Source organism: Odontomachus brunneus, unplaced genomic scaffold (genome assembly GCF_010583005.1).
Source record: "Odontomachus brunneus isolate Ranch 3 - 2012 unplaced genomic scaffold, Obru_v1 Obru_scaffold_167, whole genome shotgun sequence".
In the NCBI taxonomy this organism is placed as follows: Eukaryota; Metazoa; Arthropoda; class Insecta; order Hymenoptera; family Formicidae; genus Odontomachus; species Odontomachus brunneus.
In genome coordinates, this window is record NW_022639617.1 from 132,145 (window position 1) to 153,505 (window position 21,361).

Here is a 21,361-nt window from a genome sequence, read left to right on the forward strand (position 1 = left end):
GGGGGGGGGGGGGGGGGGGGGGGGGGAAATGGGAGAATTTTCGGCGTATATACGATCGCCTGTGTTCGCTTGTGCGGGAGGGGGATGACGAAAAAAAGCGATGTTGACTGAACGTAGAAGTCCGTCTCGAAAAAAAAAAAACAAAGCAAGCGCCTGGCGTGTCTGGGGAAGGGGTGGTGGGGTTGGTTGGCTGGCTGGTGAACGGGGGCGATAACGATAAACCGATGTGTGGGGGGAGCAATCGACGCTGGATAACGACTGGCAACGACGACAAGTGCGTTGGAGCTGTTGTCCGGGGGCTGGTGTGTTGGAAGATGGGTGATGGTGAGTGGTGAGCAGCAAGTTGTGAGCGTGGTGAAGGAAGCGAAACGAAATCAAGATCGTGGCGGAGGCCATGAGGGGGCTCTCCATGCGTGCAACTGGGCTGGGTGTAGCCGGGGGTAGTAGGGGGAGAGCATTCGCTACGGACAAACCAAGGACGCAACAAAGAAAATCCAGCTCGGAGGAGGGTGAAGTGAACTGAAAGCGAGTGAACTGAAAATTCATCGTCATCGTCGTCGGAAAGTGCGGGCTCTCTCATTGAGAACGAAGTTCTCCCGCGTTTTCGTTCGCGGAATGCGCCAAGCGTGGCGGCAGCATCGCGTCGATTCTAACGATTTTTCTCCGTGGCCTTCTCCTTCCTCCGACGAGGAAAGCGACGGCAAGTAAGTGTATGTGTGTACGTACGTATGTATGTGTATGTGTGTGTGTGTGTGTGTGTGTGTATGCGGGTGCGCGAGCAGCGAGAGAAAACACGAAGCGGTGGAGAACTGACACACAATGACGGTCTCTCGTCGATACTTTTTGCACGAGTGCTCGCCGTGTCGTTCTATCGTCGTTGTCGATCGAGAATCGCATCGTTCGCATTTAGTATCTGTCGCGCGTTGCCTGTCAATTGTATCATCGTTCGTGGCGCACCGACCCACCCCGCACAGAGACGATGCTCTCTAACGCCCCATGGCCTACGCATCTGATCTGTGGTTGCATTGAGTCTCGGCTTGAGACTTTCGTCGGAGGCTTCCGATCGTGTCGCTCTCGTCTCGAGTGAGATCACGCTCCTTTGCGAATCGCGATTTCACCAGCGAGATCGCGAAAACTCCCGCCGAATTGAATTGAAGCGAGTCTCCGAGAGACAGAGAAAGAGAGAGAGCGAGAGAGATAGAGAGAAAGAGAGCGAGAGAATGATTTACGACTTGGAGTTCGACTTCAGACACCCAGAAATATTCCGACTTTTTTCTCCTTTTTTTTTTTTTCGCGACGACGATTCGTCGAACCGCCGTTTTGCGGAAACAAACTCGTCTCATGTGGTGAGAGAGTCGTGCGTGTCGTCTTCTTTCTTTCACCTCGACCACGATGGAAACCTTCGCCATGGCGAGCTCGCGGAAAAGAAAAAATACGAAACACGGACGAATTCACAGGACTTACCGGTGATGTTGTCGCACAGTATCCGCGATGTGATGATTCTGCCGTAAGGACTGAAGAGATTCTCCAGATCCTGCTGCGCCATGTTCTTCGGCAAGCCGCTTACATAGAGATTCGCGCCCTTGATCGCCTCGCTGCTCGGTCTCGCGTACGATACCTGAAAGCAGCGAAACAAAACGGGACCCGGTGAAACACAGAGCGACACACAGGTCTCGTGGTGTAACTTCAGTCGCATCGATCGGATCGCGCCAAATCGAGAAAACGAGGCCAGATAAATATCACCAATCTGTCTCGCGCGCGCGCGCACACACACACACACACACACACACACACTCGTCGTCACAGGGAAAGTTAGCAACAAAAAAGACAAGAAAAAGAGGAAACATGAGAGGCACGCCCACCCCCGTGTGCGCGATAATCGTCGCTTCATTCTCGCCCGCGCGATAAAATCCGCCCGAATCCAGGCCAGCCTATTTATATTGCTGCATTGCCGTGTTACACGCTCGCGTAGATGCATTTAGCATTCCAGAAATCGAACTGCGCGCCTTACAATGTAGTCGCCTGCTCGGCGGAAATAGACTATCGGTCGTCCCAATATCGACGGCTAAAACTGTCGTCGTGGTTCTGATCCTGTCAGTACACGGAGAGAATATCAGTTTGTCTTTCCTCCTCGCATAAATTCTTTTCAATTTCACTGTGCTTTTAGTACGTTGAGAAAAGAGTACGTGAGAATTTATTTGTGGAATATGAAGTTCATTTTCGTCGACAAACTTTGTATCCCACGAATAAATTTTCAGATATTTTTTGTTCTCGGTGAGGTAAGGTCAGTAAGGTACATCTTACTGAACAAATTTTTCAATGGCACACGAAAAAAACGGTATAACTGGCCCGGACGTAAGTCTGGTTATGCCAACCAGAGATATTCGATATTGAATCTAGTTGGCACAGTCAGATTCGTGTGTTGGCAACCATGTTGTTTCTTCCGTGCACATTTCAATTCCTAAAATACAACTAGCACATGCGAAAGGATCATAATAAATTACTGCAGAATGTCGATCCTCGGTCGCAAGATTCTACAGTAATGTTTGCTGCAAAATTCTCTCCGTGTAACATCTATATATCATAAACTGATAAGAAAAAAATCAACTGAGAATCCTCAATATCTAAAATTACTGAGTCCGATAAATTTGTCAAGAAACTCGCGCGAGATTTCACGAGGGGTGACACCGAGCGAAGACATGTTCTGGAAAGGGTTGGCGCTAAACGCAAACTACTGACCTTGATCGTCTTGTTCTGTAGACGGAGACCATTGAGCGTGCTTATAGCCTTTTCGGCATCTTCAGGCCGGTGATAGTTGACGAAACCATAACCCAAACTTTGACCTGCAAACAGAACGTCCCGATGAATATCGTCTCGCCGTTTATCGACGATGAACGGGTTGCAGGCTTTCGGCGCTTCGAAAGCATTCTCCACTCTCGTGACTCCTTCGAGTGAAATTCTCTAGTCTGAATCGAGTGGATATTGTCATTCTCGAAATCGAAGAGTGAATCGGACCGTACTCTGATTGTAATAAGGACAAATTCTCTCCGATCAATTCAGACCGTGCGGATTGAGAAAATCCGCTTTTGCTTCCGATTAAGCGTTTCCTCCAACGCCATCAAACGAGCTTCGAGGTAGCAGCAGTTCGCGCCTGTGTCCTATTGACCAGCATTGGGGAAGTAGTGGATGCGTAATGCCAACTTTAATTTCCCCGATACGCGCCGGAATCAATTTTATGAATGGCGGTGGTAGCAAATATATCAACGAGCTACTTGGCGAAATGCCTAAAGCACCGGAACTACCGGCAGAATGTACGCGCCGCGAGTATTTTTCGCCTCCGTCGAGAAGATAACATCGCTCTCTCTCTCTCTCTTTCGTGCCGAGTGGTGTCTCGGCACCACCAAAATAGCCGAATCACACAACTTTTTGGCACATCGCGCCGAGAAAAAATTGCTCGAAAATTTATTCGTGGGGCGTAAGGTTTATTCGCAGAAATGGGGCTTACTTCGCGAGAATGAACTCTACATCCCGCAAATAAATTTTAATAAAAGTGTTTCTCCCCTCAGCCTAATCAATCCTCACGTTTTTCATACCAGTGGAAAAGATTACGCGCGTGACTCTTCAAAAAATATTAAGGGGCCAATGAAAGCCAAACGTAAGACCTAGCGTGTAAAAAAAATAAATAATTTTTAGGTGAAAAGTCAGTTAGAACAAACGTTTATCACTAGATAAAAAATTATTTATTTTACGCTCTTATTCGACCTTTAATATCTTTTTTACGCTCTTATTCGACTTTTAATATCTTTTCATTTTTAATCTCAAAGCCTTTCGATTTTACTGCACTTCGCTGCATTCGATAAACTTAAAGATTTTTTTGGATCGGTGCACCCGCCGTTGAGAGAAACCGGGGAGATAAATGGCGAAGGTTAGGAAAAAAAAAAAGAAAAACAAAAGGAAAAATTCGCAGAAGCGGAGAACGCGCGACTCTCTTCGGCGGAAGAAGAATTCTCCCTGAACATGACGGACGACACGTTTATCACAAGATGATACGCCAGGCCACGTGATACGGTACTGTGATTCCGCCGTGAGGTCGAGCATAAAGCGGCAAATCTTCAATCCAAACGCCGCCCCCGCTCTCTTCGCGCTCGAAATAGCGCCGCAACGTCTATACACGTACTCGCCGCCACTGCACGGAACGTATACCCGGCGCACACGGACGTATACGCGGCCACCACCGAATTACGCTAAATTATGCACACACGGATTACGGGCGCGCGCGGACAGGTCGCGCGAAATGTTTCATCAGCGGGAGATTTGTAGGTCTCGCTTACGCGCTCGCACAAACGGAGAAATGTGCATACCGCGCACACTCGGGTAAATGTTATACACTTGCTTCCACGCACTGAGAGAAAAAAATAATTGGAATAACTATAATCTCACTATATATTTTATAGTTCGTTTTGGTCTCAAACATATATTTATAGTTCATCTAAACACGAAGATATAGCAGAATGAACACACATTTATAGTCACCATCTTATTATTCTATATGTATAGTAAAACACGCTTTGGGAATATAGTTACATGTAATATTTTCCAAATATTCCAATTGTATTGACTATATAAAATAGTTCGATATAAAATATTTCTCTTACCATTTAATATTTGCTACCTTACTATGTTTTTTATTTCAAATAATTATAATTCTTGGTAAAAGTTTTACATGAGTCAGTTATACTATGCTTATATTGTAAATATTACAAACATTATGGTGACATTTAGTATAAAAAAGATATTCCTAACTATAATCTTTTTACTATGCCATTATAGTTCCAAATATCATACATTTTTCTCTCAGTGCGGGTTCGTGTACTCGCAGATCTATCACAAACTTATCGTAAGTGTCAAATCTGTGCAAAGTCACATCCTGACTTCTAGCAGTTTTAGTATTTCGAGAATATGAAATTACGACCGAAAATTCGGTTTGCCCTCTACACTCCAAATTTCTTGGAGCTCAAGAATTTCTTCACTTCCTTCCAAAGTAGAGAAAATTGCGCCAGTGGAAGTTAGAGTGAGAGTTTCACTCCAAACGAGTGAAAACTCATCCCAAGCGAGCAATTTTTTCACTCGTTTGGAATGAGTTCTCGCTCTAACTTCGACTGGCGCAATTTTCGCTACTTTGGAGTGAAGTTGCGCTCCAAAAAATTTAGAGTGTAACCGCGTTAAACCAACTTTGATAAAGTTTTACAGTACTCTTGTAAAGAAAATACATTTTTCCTCTGAGTACACGATAATGAGCTTCCCTCAAATTTGCGACGGATATACTTTGAGATTGTCATCAAGAAAATATTCTTCATTGAAGATAATCGAAAGTTGAAGAAACTTGTTGAAGATAACTTAAGAAAAGAAAAAGTGAACTGAATAATTGCTTTTTCTTGCCAGCAGAATAATATTTTTCTCTATTCTATAAAAAGAATCGAGTTGTCCGAGCTTTCTGTGACAATGTAACATTTCATGAAATTCTCCCTCCATGTGATATGTGCCGTGATATACCGTTAATTTAAACAGTATCTATTCCGTTGTATTACACAAAAGAAATTAGCGATTTCAGCTTAACAAATTTCAGCTTAGAAAATATGATAGTTGACAACCGAACGTGCTAGAAGCCAGGAAACTTGAAAAAAGGCGAACCTGTCAGCTCTCAAGCAGTATTCATACATATCATAGGTTTCAAGTGGTGAAGCTTGCAACGCTCTCATATCATTCCGCGACTGCGCATATTGCAATATATTCAACAATCTTGAGTAATCTATTGTAATAATTTTTTCTAGTTAAGCAAATCTTGCTAATATCCAATTACCAAAGAACTTAGTTCAATGTATTTATTGTCTGATTTACTTCCATCCAGAAAATGGAATTACTCATATTATACAATTAGATCGATCTTTTCTGTTAGTTGAAAGAATAGTGTCTATATAACTAGTATATATTTGTAACTATATAACTGTCTATATTTGTAATCTAATACTTTAGTTTCCATGAATCTTTTGACTAAATTTTTTCACTGAAATTCCTGCATTCAAGTTGTCGAACAGGCTTAATTTGTATTCAATCTGACTTGATTGATGCGACCAAATTTGCACAACTCAGAGACTTGGTTCGATTCACCTGATCTTTTTCATTTTCAGTGTGTGCAAGTATCCTTATGTAGGGAAAAAAAGAATAAACTTATTTGATCCCGGAGAATCGCTAGAGCCTTATCAGTCGATCGTCCAGCTGTTCCAACAATCGCCACGAAACACTGACTTTTTCATTGTCCGCGTTTGTTTCCCCTAATCTTATCTTTCGATTTTCAGCAATGTCCATTCGATCGGACTGAACTATTTTAGCCGCTCATGCGGAACTTACCGCCGCTCTCGTGATGCTTACCGCTGAGCTTATCACGAATTAACTTGCAGCTCTCGACTTCGCCTATGCTGGAGAACAGAGAGCGAATCTCATCCTGCGTCATGCTCTGCGGCAAGTAGTTTACAATGAGATTCGTCTTCGACTCCTCCTGCGAGGTCTGTCCGAGGGTAGATCCTCCGTTTTGTTGTACGACTGTGTCCATTCCGTTCGCCATCATTGCAATCCTCTAACGAGTCGTATCTAACTATGTACGAAATCTGCAAGCAAAACACAACGCGCCGGATATTAGACCATCCGTGATCGTCATGGCAACGGCATTATAGCTATCGTCCTTATTACGTAATAGCAACGCTAACATCTCAACTCCTCTCCTCTCCTGATTCTCGACAATTCAGCATTTCGCCAAATTATCCGCAATCTCAACCGCCTTTCCACAATTTTTCCGAAAAATCGCCGCCACGAACTCGCTCGTGTCCTCATGAGAACGTTAAAGAGACTCACAGGGAATCCCGTTTGGAAAGCGGGCGAACAGCGAATACACCGAACAAGCTCGGAAGGAACTTCAGACGCGGCACACGGATATAAATATTTCGGTGTAAACACCGAAATATCGAAGGACGTAAAAACACGTAATAAGCAAACAACGATGCACAACAAGTCCCACAAGACGCTTACAGCTCAGGTTCAAGCGGCCTCGTGTTTTTCTGCAGTCTATTTAGCGCGAACGCGAGACGCAAGAACGACGGCCGTAAGAAGCGCTTTTACCGTATAAAGCAAAATTTACGAATACCAGTCACTGTGGCTTTTACACGACAACGATGATGGGCCAAGCGCTAAACAATGTTTCGTTTTTTTTCTCTTTACCGCGAGCGATAGTTGATGTCACTTTTCCCTGAAGCACGATTCGCGGGTGCCTCGAGAGAAAACGTCGAGACGCCGTTTGCAAATTTATCTATCTCTCTCTCTCGCAATTCTTCTCAGACAATAATTGATCGAGTAATAAGAAAAGCGTCGATATAAAATGGCGGGTTGAACGGTGGAAAAATAGAGGTTAAGTTTAGAAAAGTGTACTCGAGACTCGTCGTTGAGAGTTATATTCCACTTGACGACACGAAAGATTGGAATACAAACAAACTCGATTTTGTATGGAAGATTCGACCGAAAGGGCAGGCGATTTTAAAAGGACCGATGTCCTTTAAAGAGCCGGAAAAATGGGAAGTCCAGACTAAGAGGTGTTCTTGTTTACTTACGGCTTTAAAAGGTGAAAAGAAAATCAGAGATTTAGATGAATCGATAACGAATGGCACGAAGACACCGAGTTTTCTGCCGACAACAAACCTTTGTTCACTCACGCGGTGGACGAAAGCAGGAAACACCTCCTGCTGCCGTGAATAAATTATGAATTCGTGTAGCAGCCGGCCAGGGAGCCATTATCGTTCAGGGAACGGGGTAATTAATTCGGAATCATATCCACCGCTAAAACCGCGTTGTTACAAGTAGTTAACGAGAAAGCATCAGGCGACGAGGAAATTTCGGGGCAACCTCTGCTCTAAGCTAAATCCAAGTGCACATCAAAAAGTCCATAATTTTCCGCTTCCCGGAGAGACCGAGCATTCTACTGGGAACTTCCTGGGAGGGAAATTCGAGGGCAAACTGTGCGAGCAACAAAGTTGGCCCGAATCGTCCACACGAGCCAACCCCGGGCCAATGTTCCGTACACACTCACCGACGACTGTCGGTTTGGTGAGTGTCGTTGCGCAGGCATAATCGTATCGTAAAATAGCTGCGCGCGAGATCGACAATCGTACGTGTGTATGTCGGCTTAGGCAGAACGAAAAGTCACGATGACGTGAAAATGATGTCGAAGTGACGAGAAGAGACTCACTTTTCGATCACGATCCCGTCATTTTCTCGTCACTTCAACGTCATCGTGATTTTCTGCTCCACTTGGGTATATTCGGAGAGACCCGGCAACTCTTTCGCGCGTGACACCCGATACATATGCGCGCGTGCTCGAGCGTGAAGGAAGAAAAAAGAACGAAAGAGGGAGAGACAGAGCGAGGTAGGGGAATTACGTGGTGGCTACTATAGGGTGTTACGGTGTTCATGGCACCGTTAAGGCGAGCACGCGCACGCACATGACGCGCGTACACACAAACGCACGCACGCACGTACGCGCGCGCGCGCGCGCACACACACATGCAACCGCCACAACACATTTATCAGACGGCACGAGCCACCGGCGTATATTTTAATTCTCTTTTTCGCCCCCTTCGCGGTGTCTCTGTCTCCCTTTTTACCCCGCTCCGCCTCGCTCCCGCCGTCCTTCCGACGTAGGCATCAGCTGTCCTTTAGGGCCTCCTCTCCTCACCGTTCCCTTCGCCCTGGCACAGCCAGTTCTGTGACCCGCGGTGGTTGCCACCCCTAAACGAGCTGTCCACAGTGCCCGGGATAACAGATAGCTTTTGTTACGCGCGCAGAGTGTGGCTAGCCTCTTGAATATCCGAGATGGACTGGAATATGTTCCGTCGTTACTTGAAAATACGAGGCACCACCGCAGGTGCGAAATGTCCTCGGGCTTTCTCCCGTTTAGGGCCAATATACCTATTGTCAGACTTTGCGCTGTTGACTGAGAAGTAGGTCATATAGAATTTCCGGGAACTGTCTTCGGGGAGTATCTTTGGAACGCGCAAAAGGCTCTACCTGGACAGTCGATTCTGACACATCACGGGTAACTTGAGATATTGTTATTATTATTATTAGGAGAGATCGCAGACGTTGTCGATCTCGTTGCCTCGAAAAACGAGTCGCTTTGGAGACACAGAATCAAATAATTGTCCGATGATGAATGTCGAAATTAATTGACGGTGAAAGGTAGTGGATCACGCGATGACGACATCTTTGTTTAAACACATTATTTTGTGGTTATCAATGAAAGAAACATGGCTGAAAACTTTCGCATTTTTTAATGCAACAGTTGAGATAAAAGTATCAGTACCTGGACATGTGTACCCAATTCTGCATAAGAAAGAAAGAGTCTGGTTAGATGAAGCAAATTTCTGATGAAATATGGACGAGCCAGAATTCTGCTCGAGTTAACAAAATTTTTGGTTAACTTGAAGAGAATCCTGATAACGTTAATTGAAACATTCGTTCATATTCCACCAGAAATTAGTTAATCTGGTTAAATTCTTTTTTTCCGTGTAGACAGATTTTGATCCTTGAATAAAAACATTTCATAAAAACATTGAATACTAAACATAAAAACTTTCAACGTAGTATATACATATATATTTAATATATATCTGTATATTTTCTCTCCCTCTTGAAAATTTAAATACTCGTATTTAAAGACCAAAGTAAACAAGAATGTCCAAAGTTAGGTATCTGTTCCACATTTACGCCAACTTTACTTTTTAGGTGGAAGTCTGCTTCCTCAGTCGCGGCTTTCGATTGAGTATCGGCTGAGGCGTGCGCGATGAAACGAATATAATTCCCGAAATTCTGGAAACCGCGACCTTTGAGTCGCCGGCCGCAAGTCACACGCGAACGGACTTACTCGCCGGTGGAAATTCGCGGAAGAAGGTGCGACAATTCGAGCGCACCTGCGCGCGAAAATCGCGCGCGTATCTTCACTTCGCGGCTAAGTGGAGCAAACTCCGAGTCTAGAGTGTGAGGAAAGCGACAAAGTCACGAGACTAGAGTAGAATTGTTTGACAGTGACGTGGTTCTCTCGCACGTTACACGGAAAGGAAACAGCATAACGTGGCCCGCGGAACAGAGCGCAGGCCAAGCATGCTCGCGTCCCCTTTGTTTACGCACGTAAGCGATAAAAACGTCGCTCGCAGAGGCAGAAAAGTCGCGGTGCGCTTATCGCAAGCCGGCATCTTCCTCGCTATCGATCCGCGCGCGCTCGACGCTCGCCATCGCGATATATTTTCGGACCCGACAATGGTACGACGGGTGAAGCGGCCGGATTCCATTGTCGCATCGGAGAAGTATCTCTCACTCCCTCGTCTCTCTCTCTTTCTCTCTCTCTCTCTGCGCTGACTTCTCGACACATCGGCCGTCATTACCGGATGACAATGGACGCGACCACGCACGCGTGTGCGTGTGTGTATGCGACACATACGTACACGTACGCACAAGCCAGGGGCAAACTCTCCCGGACGCGATCCACAATGGAGTCTCGAATATAACGCGACGATGCGCACCCTTATCGGAGGGCTATAGCAACGAGAGATTAATAATTCTGCTAACTAAGCGGCGGAGGGAACCTTATAATTTTCAAAGGCAAAGGTTTCCACGATTTCTTCTGCTTTCTTTTTCTCTTTCAAATCGCGCTTTGTTGAGGAAGAATTATGATGCTCGAGGGTGAGTCGAGGAGAGAAATTCGGGAGAACCTTGTCGATCGATCAAACGAGACAGCGTCGCGTTTGCGAAGCTCGAGAAGCAAGTCCGCGATTTGCCCCGGCAGACCGACATATGCAAACTTCACGGCGACTTTGAGTACGTAAAATCATGAAATTCGCTGATCAGACCGCAGTCACAATTGTCACACGGAATAACAGAGTAGAAATACGAAAAGAGCACGAAAAACGTGTGATTTTGTCCCCGAACATTGTCATGGTAAGTATAACATAAAAAACCGAATGTAACTCTTATCAATTCAACGGGAAATTCACATTATTGTACGATGTAGGTTCAATAATTAATTCAATACGGTATATTCACTCGAGAAATGCAATTGAAAGCATTACAGGGTCGCCATTATCGATTATCCCACACCGTGATCAATCACGAGGGACTACCTGGGGTTACTTCTTTCTCACGCCGAATCGCAAGCGAGACTTGTAAGGACCGGGACCGCGCACACCATCGTACGAATGCAAATGACGATTACGTCACTCTCTGTGCGCGAGTAGTGTAAATATAAATAATGTTGCGCGGCATACTGCGAGACTGTGAGTACGGCGGAAAAATAGATGACCGGCGAGTTATTTCGAAACGGCAGAGAGCCGGACTATCGATCTGGCGAAATCGATACAACGGAAATACCACTTTATTCTGGTAAATGCTATACGTTGCTTCAATTTAGCGACGCGTCTCTCTCTCTCTCTCTCTCTCTCTCTCTCTCTCTCTCTCTGCCGCACGGCCGATCACGGCGACGACGGACCGCTAATCCGCGGAGATCACATCACATTCGAGCCTATCTGCCGCCATCCGACATTTACCCGCGTCCAAAATTCGATTGCGTTGTTTCAAGACGTAGCGAGCGGCATCGAGAGCACGGCCATTAGCCGCCAACTGTGTAACACAACCATGTGTAATCATCGATCGCCCGCGACCCAATCGGCGCCGACTTTCAACGAATCCACGTATATTCATTCGCCGAACTGAGAGAGAGAGAGAGAGAGAGAGAGAGAGAGAGAGAGAGAGAGAGAGAGAGACGCTCAGAAGTTTTCGAGTCTCACGACTCATAAGGAAACATACTCGGAACTACCCGCGGCAGCAAGTGCCGAAAGGGGAAAGAAAAAAGTGTCTCCCTCGACGAGGTCGAGTGTCATCATCGAGCTTGTCGGCACCCTCGCGACAAGGACGGACGTTACGCTTGCATCTGGCCTCTCTCTCTCTCTCTCTCTGGTAAAGTTCGCGGGTTAAAGTTCTATTTGCACGTATGCGCGCATACAGACACACACGCGTGCATGCACGTACGTATGTGCGCCGCGAGATACGATCTTCGGCCGGTGGCCAGGTGGCCATGGCGACGGATCGTGAAAATCGCGTGGCCGGGGTCGATCAATACGAGCGCGGCTCCTCGGTCCCTGCCTCGCGTTCTCTCTCTCTCTCTCTATCTCGCTCGCCCGCTCACGCTGACTCTCCCTCTCTTTCTCTCTCTCTCGCCGCTCTGCGAGCGTCTCCCCTACCCCTCTTGTCGTCGCACTGCCGCCCCTGCGCGCGTTTCCGAAGGGAGACCCCCGTGTGCGTGTACGCCCCTTTCCGCGAGAGAAAACGGCTCGTATATGCGGTGTACGCAAGTACGGGCGCACACGTAAACGCAGCGGCGAGCTTTGGGAAGCCGGGGCCTCGGACGAGGGAGGATGCGAGACGAAGGGGGAGCCGACACACGAAGCCGCGGGAAGAACGGTGTATGTGTACGCGCGCGCGCGCGCGCGCCAGCATATATACGCGTATACACACATGCACGCGTGTATTAATGAAGGGGTGAGAAGGAGAAGGCGCGACGAAAGACGCGACGACACGTGCTCCCGAGACGCGTCGCGAGAGAGCACGGAGACGCGACGATCGGCAAGTGCGCTATATCTTTTTCATCTTTTTCCGCCCCTTCCGTTAAAGATCGTCTCTTTCCGTCGCTCGCTCGCTCGCGCTCTTTCTCTCTCTCTCCTTCCGCTCCCCGTGACGATCGATGCATTCCCCGGAGGGGCGCTTCCTTCCAACGCGTTCTCCTCTTTTCCTCTCTCTCTTTATCTCTCTTTCCATTTCCTTCTTACCCGTTCAACTTGCCCAATCGAACACGAAATATTCGAAAAGCTCACTTCTGTCGTACCTGTTACTGTCTCCTCCTTCCCCGCGCGTGCTCGTCTCTCCCTCTCTCTCTTTCTCTCTGCCCTCTCACTTGGTCGCACGCGAAACCGAGCACCGTGCGTGGAGTCAGCCCTTACACGAGCCCCGGGCTCACTTTACCGGTGGCGTTACCGTGGCACGTCCCTTAGTAACCTCCCTGCGTTGTACTTCCCCTCCTCCGGCTGACATGCACTGTATGTGTGTATGCGTGTTGTGTGTGCGCCTGTGTACGTGTGTGTGTATACGTGTGTATGTTTTATCACGCTGCTGCTGCTGCTGCTGCTCTCGCAGCACCGCCCGGAACAGAAGGTGAAATCAATGAAAGAAAAGTACGGCGCGACCGTTCGTTAATCGGCATTTATGCACGCTGCCGAACCGTCCGCGGTGCACTTCGCGACGACGACGGGCGACGGCCACGGCGTATCGACATCGGCGGCGGCGGTGGTGGTGGCGGTGGCGGCAGCGGCGACGATGACGACGGCGGCTGCTGCTTTCGGCGTACGTCCGAACTTGACGCGACGGGAAAACGGGGGAGATGGGGGGGAGAGAGGGAGAACGATGATTTCGGAACGGCGACCCGGCGTGCAGGTATGCGGGTGAACGAAGTAAACGAGTTTCAATGTGTCTGTGTACGGACAACGGGCGTGTGTTTGATGTGTATATATATATGTGTATGTGTGTGTGTGTACGGAGCACGGGGTACGAAAGGGTTGCGCGACGGCCGAGAAAATTAAAGCTTGAAACACTAATACTAAGGAAACGGAAAGAACAACGCGACACGGGCGGAGGCTGCCTAGAGACTGAATGCGCCTCGCTTCGCGAGGCGGCTTCGCCCGCGGCCACCCTCGGCCGCGCTCGGCCTTATTCGATCGCGCACGACCGAGCTCGGCCGCGCTCGACTACGTTCGCCGTCGCTGCCGCCGTCGCTGCCGCCGCCGCCGCGGCGGTGGCCGCGGGCGCTTAGAGCCGCGAACCCCCTTTCGGTCTACACCCGTGATTCGCCTGTGCACGCACGGGATTCGCGCGAGCGAGCGCCCGCCGCGATCGAACTTTGCCGCCGCGGACTTCTCTCTCTTTCTCTCTCTTTCTCTCTCTACGTTACATGCCGTGTTTGATCAGTAAACAGCCGCGGGTGCTCGCGCGAAGCGAGACGCGACGACGCACGGTGCAGCAGCAGCAGCAGCAGCAGCAGGGAGAAGGGACGAGCTGATCGTATTTGCGAGAGATGCGTTAGTACGGCCGAAAGCAATTTGCAAAAGCGAGGATCATTAAACCCGCTCGAGCGTGCTTCGCTTCGCCGGCGTTAAAACAACGTTCCCAACTGGAAAATGCGACAATGCTCTGTTATCCTACAGTTATTGCCTGTTGTGAAAATATGATCCTCTCGCGTGGTTTTGCTGTTGTTTATCTGATGCACAGCGCACAGATACTGTGCGGATATTAATTGGCTGCAGGAATGGCTGCGCTCAACGGAGAAAATTGCAACTTTTGCCCAATTGAATCTGATTGATGTGTGCTTTTAAGTATTAATATACGTTACTTGAAGATCACCTCAGCTGACTCTCCTTCAGCGGCTTTCCCAGCTGAATCGCGACTGCAAATGTAATGTCGCATATATATCATACGATTCAAATCTTAAATTTAAATTCACAGATCTGAGTATCTCACGTAAGACAAGTGTCAAGTAACGACTATTAATACGGGCGTTAGTATTCAGAACGCACACCAACCAGACTCACGAGTTTTGCAGCAGTTGCAAAGCAGCGTTCTCCGCGTAGCCAATGATGCAATCAGTAGAAAACTTGAGAAGAAAACTGCTTTTCCTCTCAGTAAATTTTGCAACGTTACCATATTTTTTTCAATAAAATCAATGTTTTAGAAGAACAAAACTTTGAGAAAAACAAACTTTTGATGTATTCCATTTGTTTAACAAGAAAACAGTGTTTTATAAAAAATATTTTATAGAAATATATAAAATGCTGAGAGAAAGAGAGAGGGGAAACGCGAATTAATCGTGAATCTTTTCGATCCAGTTTCATCAACCCAGTTCTGCGCGAAGGGAAGGTGCAGCACACTCCAACCCCTAACTGCTTGTGCTTTCCCCCTTACGTCGTGACCGGTCTTGCAGGGTTTTTGACCCCCGACACACCACGGTATCGTATCGAGATAAGGGTCTCCCACTCGGCCCTTTTACACCGCCCGTAGCTGATCGTAAATTCGCGGAAAACCGCAATCTACGTGACCACCTCGCAGACTATCGTCCTAGATCCCGGTGCGTGCTTTCGCGACGCACATTTCTAAGAAACGTATCCGGAAGAGGTGTTTTATGGATCCGAGCCTCGCTAGAAATACACTGCAATGCACGTTCCAAAACGCGGAGTAAAGGCAAGGTGAAATTTGACAATAGTGGTTCATGAACTTTGCGCAAAAATGCCGACGGAGTCATCCCCGCGGCCGGATAAAATTGAAATCCCTAGAGTTCTTCTATTCAGAGTCAGGAAAAAGCATGATGATTCCTGATTCCGCGTCCTGCCCGGCATAATTAGGGATGACGTGAGTGGGAGTGAAAGAGAAATTCTAGTAGAGCGAGAAAGAAGCAAGTATTCATAGTCAGATCTTATATTTAAGAGCGTCTTCAACTTCAGATGCAGTACGGATCATTTCGTTGGCTATTTGAAAAATATCTGAAGGTGAACTTAAGACAGTCTTAAATATAAGACCCAACTATACGAATACCGGCCTAGGATTGAATGACGAAGCACCTTGCAACTTCTCTCTCACTCACTCACTTCCTCCCTACAAATGGCAGACAATGTCCTTACTCGAGGAAGTCTAAAGATCCATCTACAATGGAATTGGCAGCAAGAGGTAAGCAATAAGTAAATTGACCAACCACAATCGATTATTACAAGAATAACCGACTGTGATTGGTCAATTTTCTTACTGCTTTCGTCTCACTGCCTACTGCCAATTCCATTGTAAATGGCTTTTAAGAGATCGTCTGCACTGAGAGAAAAATGTATGATATATGGAACTATAATGGCATAGTAAAAAGATTATAGTTAGGAATATCTTTTTTATAGTAAATGTCACCATAATGTTTGTAATATTTACAATATAAGCATAGTATAATTGACTCATGTAAAACTTTTATCAAGAATTATAATTATTTGAAATAAAAAACATAGTAAGATAGCAAATATTAAATGGTAAGAGAAATGAACTATTTTATATAGTCAATACATTTGGAATATTTGGAAAATATGGGTACATGTAACTATATTCCCAAAGCGTGCTTTACTATACACATAAAGTAATAAGATGGTGACTATAAATGCGTGTTCATTCTGCTATATCTTCGTGTTTAGATGAATATATGTTTGAGGCCAAAACGAACTATATAAATAGAACTATATAAAATAGTGAGATTATAGTTATTCCAACTATTTTTTTCTCTCAGTGTGTAATGCGGTCGCGGTTAGCCGTGGCGAACTCTCATTGACGAATTCAATGAAGCTCATTCTTCACGAGTTTACGCGAAGGAAACTGATCGACTCGCGGATTGGCGCCAGGACTTTAAAACGTGACCGCGTGAGCGCATTGCAGACGGTCCCTGAGAAATTCAATTGACACATCGGCCGCATATTTCGCGAGACGCGCGCTCTCGGCGCGCGCGAGAGGCGTGCAATCGCGGGAAACGGATCGAAGTAGCTGCATCCCTGACCTTAGTCCGAGTTTGTACCAGAAGATAGTGCCGGCGGCCGCCGAACGATTACGGCCCGAAATTACACGGCTCTGACGAAACGGACTGAGTAAGACTTGGCGGCTGTGCCAATAATGTTTTCGGAAATTTATTTCCGTTACCGCGTGCGCCGCGCGGCGCGAAGTACGCGCATTCACGAACACCGGCCTGTACTCTTGGCGACTTTTCGCTGGCCGCCGGCGAACAGAGTGGTCGAGACGACGGGGTATCGATCTCGAGTCGCGCACGAAAAGAACATAATAACTCATACCGAGTATGAGAGCGGGAGAATTCGGGGACATTGAAAGATTGGAGGTAACGTCCCGACGAAAACTGTCGCGCAACAGTGACGTGGAGGAGATCGTGGCGCCCCTCCCGAGGAGATCGCAGCGCAAGACAAGAGCCGCGAAAAATTCTTTGAGAGTCGCATGACCCATGACCATACCTAATACACGACGCCATTGTCGGCGAGCCTGCAACGTTTCGGTCAAGAACAAAAGGGGATATAAGGTTTAGACTAGGGCATGGCTAACAGATGCGGGATGTATGCAGAAAAGAAATGGCGTGCATGCGCGCGTGCGTGCGTACGCGCACGCTGCGTGATGCCCAACCCTTCCCCCGAATGAAGCGCGTCTCTTTTTAAACTCCTTTAAACGTACAACGGTCAGGGCTCCTGTATACAAATTTCCATTACCGTAGACGTAAGACGTAAACTTACGAAACCAATCAGAATATTGCTTCAGTTTTGCGTACTCTACACGGAAAAAAGAATTCTGTTGGTGCAACCGAGTTTTCGGTTGTTCAGGGATCAAACTCGACTGTAGGAACAAAAAAATTCCTTTATGAGACTTCCGTATAGACAATTGTCCTCAGTTGCCTCAACCGAGTTCTAATATTGTTGCATGTTCAGACGAATATTTTCGGTTGCGACAACAGAAATATTAGTTTTCATAACAGACATATCGTTTCTGATCACCTAATTTTCAGTTGGTTCCTATTTGGTTGCACCAACTGAAATTTTTTTGCGTTTAGAAGAAGATAGAGCTGTCGTAGTCTAGAAGAAGATAAAACTGATTATTATGCAGAAGTAATTAAGATCCAATCGATTAAAATTCTAGTTACTCAGTCTAAGTTCTAGTTACATCGTTACTATCTTCTTCTAGAGTACGCAAAGATAAAGCAATATCCTGATTAGTTTTTCTGTTTAATTTTACGTCTTATGTCTACAGAAATTGGTGTCCGAGAGCTCTCGACCAGACTTGTGATGATCTGAATCGTATCCGTGCACAGAAAGAATTCTATGGTAAAAACTAATACAAAACTGAGGTTTAAAAAAATCTTATATTTCCTTATTTAAAAAAATACTTTATATTAATATAAGTAAATATGTGTTATTAATATCCACTGAATAAATATTAATTTTTCCAAATATTTTTGTTCTCATTGTATTTGTTCTCTAGCGGAATTGTTTCTTAGAACGACTGGCATTGCTGACAGTATACTTCTGTACTACATAGTAAAATTCTTGCGGGCAGTCTGCGCGGTAAGGAGATGTTTGCTGCTAATGAGAGAGCCGGGTAAACGCGAGAGAGCGCGTCACGGAGCGAGCGCGCGCGGCTAGGATTGTTCTTGAGGATTTTAAAATATGCAAGCACGCCGGCGAGCACGTGGCGAGTCTGTGAATCATTCCTGTCGGCATAGCCGACGGACCTCACCCTCCTCAGTTTAGTCACGATCCAGCTGTCGAAGTTGCGTTTTCGGGGGTCGGCCCGGCATCATCGATCTGGCGCGGCGTGCACGGCGAGCGTAATTCTACGGGGCTATACCTTGGGAACAATAATTCCGCCCGGCAACTTTCCTCGGGGTTCATTGAACCCCTAACGAGATTCCCGTCGATATTTCGTGCTCGAAATCGATCCTGGCCTCGCCGTGTTGTACACGACGTTGCGACGGTGCGCGAAGTTATTTAGAAGTACCGGGAACGCGCTCGCGTAAATGCAGTGTCACGCGAAACCGCCGGCCAATTTCAGCGATGTATGGCGATTCTATCCCCGCGGACGTAATTGCGACTGCACTCTCAAGCGCACGTGCGCGCGCAATTGATTGCGCAGATCGCCCAGATCGAGAGAGGCATCGTCCTCGAATGCGCGAGACGACTGTCACACAGTGCGATGTCACTTTGAGCCCGCGGACATCGATCGCGAATTCGTCCTGCAGATAACAAGTCGCTCGCCGTGCCACGCGGAAGGAGGAGCGAAGGAAGAGCTTATAGCGCGCTGAATTAATTTCGCGGAGACATGCGAGAAGCCGGTCGACATTCCTAGGCACAACTAGGAGAGGAAGTTTTAATGCGGCCGATTAGCCGAAGTATCTAGGGACACCGTGCGAATACCGTAACAGCCTATCGAGCGTCTTCTTGCGGCCCGGAAGTAGCGTTGCGTTTAGACAAAGACGCGTAACAAGCTGAAGTCGCGTAATTTCAACTGTAATTTCCACAGTAGTTTCCTGTAGTATCCAGGGCTAGTTTTAACTTTGTCACTCTGCGTAAGTCGAAATTTTGGCTCTACTCTTGACCTGAACTTTTTAACATCTGCGTGGAAAAAAAGGTTTGGTTAAATTAACTAAATATCTGGTCGAATATGATCCGATTGAAGTAACCCGAATTCTGTTTAAGTTAACAAGATTTTTGGTTGACTGACCAAACATATCTGGTTATTTAACAGACATGTTTGGTTAGTCAACCAAAAATCTCGTTAACTTAAATAGAATTCGGCTTACGTTCATATTCGATCAAACATTTGATGAATTCAATCAAACCTTTTTTTCCATGTATGTATTCTGAAGGATCAATGTGTGTTTAATACACATGGAAACTGAAGTCCTACTCATTGCCTCTAAATGGTGGAAAAATAACCACTTTCGACACAAAGTGACCCTTTTGTCCTCTTGGTAAAGTTGGTAAGTTAAGTGAAATAGGTTGATATAGGTTTTAGAGTGTTAGTACTTAAAGTAGGCATTAAATGAAATATTCAGGTCAGAAAGAAGGATCAAAATGTCAACTTGGTTAATAACGAGCCCATTGTTACTCAATCGAAATTTTAGTCCTACTCTTGACCTGAGCTTTCCAACATCTATGCTGAAGAATTATATGTTTGATACATATGAAGACTGAAGTCTTACTTGGCGCCTCTAAATGGCAGGAAACGCATAAAATACTACTTGTAGGTTTCAAAAAGGACTTCTCGGCAAGGCTAGTGAGTCAAGTAGAATCAAATGAAGTTGATACAGAGTTGATTTCAGAGTATCTAAGTAGGCGTTAAATAAAATACTGAGGCTGAAAGTCGGGTCAAAATGTCGACTCGGGCTCGTCAATTGAATCTTCTTCTCTCATTCGCATTTTCTTCCTTCTCCACTGTACTTGCAGGCGTTTTCATTTGCGTGTAAGTGTCACGGTAAGTGACACAGTGTAAGTGTAAACGGCTATTTTTGGCAACCTCGGGGTCAAAATTCAAGTATACCGTCAAGCCCTCGAAGGACGTTTTTCTATCTGCGACCAGTTACTGCTCGAACGCGCGCGGTCCTAACGGTTAAGCGAGCAACCTTTTTTTTTTCTTTCTCTAAAGATAGACAGGTTCATTAATTCGGTGACATCGTGCAGCACCGAGATTACAAGCGATTAATTTCCCATCCGCTCTCACACGCTGAATGATCTCGCCGGTGAAGCGTGAAGTGTGCGCGCTCTAAATTCAAGTCCCGACATCGTTTACGAATGGGTTCTCGCGGCGATCATCGCGGATAATCAACCCTCGTCGCGAGCAGAACGGTTGTCACCGATATCAGGGTTTTCAACGCATCACCCCTGCGAGAGACCGGGCGACTCGCGTAGGAATCCCGAGCCTGGACATTTTAGCACAATTCGGAACTCGCGATTATGCTATGCGAGTCGAACGCGGCGTATCATTGATTTTACTGGCGGCCGGGATGAATTACCCCCGCGACGACCCCGACGACGGCGGAGAGCTCGCGTGAAAATTTATTACATATTTCCCATTTCGAACAACGATTACCTGGTTGTTGGCGTTATATCGTGTTCAGTGTGCGCGTACAATGTGCACGTACATGTATGTGTGTGTACATATCACGAATGCGTCTGTACGCTATTTTGCAGGGCGATCATATTGTGTTGTTCGATGTAGGAAGAGCCAAAGGGAGGGAGAGAGAGAGAGAGAGAGCCAGAGAGAGAGGCAGACATACAGAAGCACGGAGAAGCTCCATTGATTGGTCGGTGGCACGGCAGAACGTTGCAGCTACCCTGGGGGTATATGAACCCCGATATATACGTTTCTCTCTCCGTCACTTCCTCCCTCGCCTCCCCTCCCCCGCCGTCTCACCCTCGCTCTCGCTCCTCTCTCTCTCTCTCACTCACTTTACCCTCACTACGATTTTACCCCGTGGTAAAACGCAGGCGCGTCACATGGACCCAGGAACGATCAATACGAGGTTCCCCAACTAGACCTAGTCTCTCGTTCTCTCCCTTGCTCTCTGCCTCTCTCTCTCTCTCTCTCTCTCTCTTTCTCTCTCTCTCTCACGCTCTGTCCCGGCTTCTCTCTCTTTCTTTTCCCGTCT

General features: G+C 46.7%; 1 protein-coding gene across 21 annotated transcripts in view; it reads right to left on the reverse strand.

Annotated features, from left to right (window-relative positions):
- Positions 1-21,361, reverse strand: part of LOC116851191 (ELAV-like protein 3) — a 66,223-nt gene that overhangs the window by 12,897 nt on the left and 31,965 nt on the right. For 4 of the 21 annotated variants that reach the window (XM_032830377.1, XM_032830376.1, XM_032830375.1 and 1 more), the window contains exons 1-4: positions 12,977-13,862; positions 6,430-6,665; positions 2,740-2,843; positions 1,465-1,618 (exon numbers count right to left, since the gene is read on the reverse strand). In XM_032830377.1, the coding sequence (XP_032686268.1) occupies positions 1,465-1,618; positions 2,740-2,843; positions 6,430-6,625 (454 nt within the window). In that variant the 5' untranslated portion in view covers positions 6,626-6,665; positions 12,977-13,862. Of the gene's footprint in view, positions 1-1,464; positions 1,619-2,739; positions 2,844-6,429; positions 6,666-6,747; positions 8,290-12,976; positions 13,866-21,361 lie in introns of those variants that run through there. The other 17 variants (XM_032830369.1, XM_032830366.1, XM_032830368.1 and 14 more) reach the window with 9 other exon arrangements.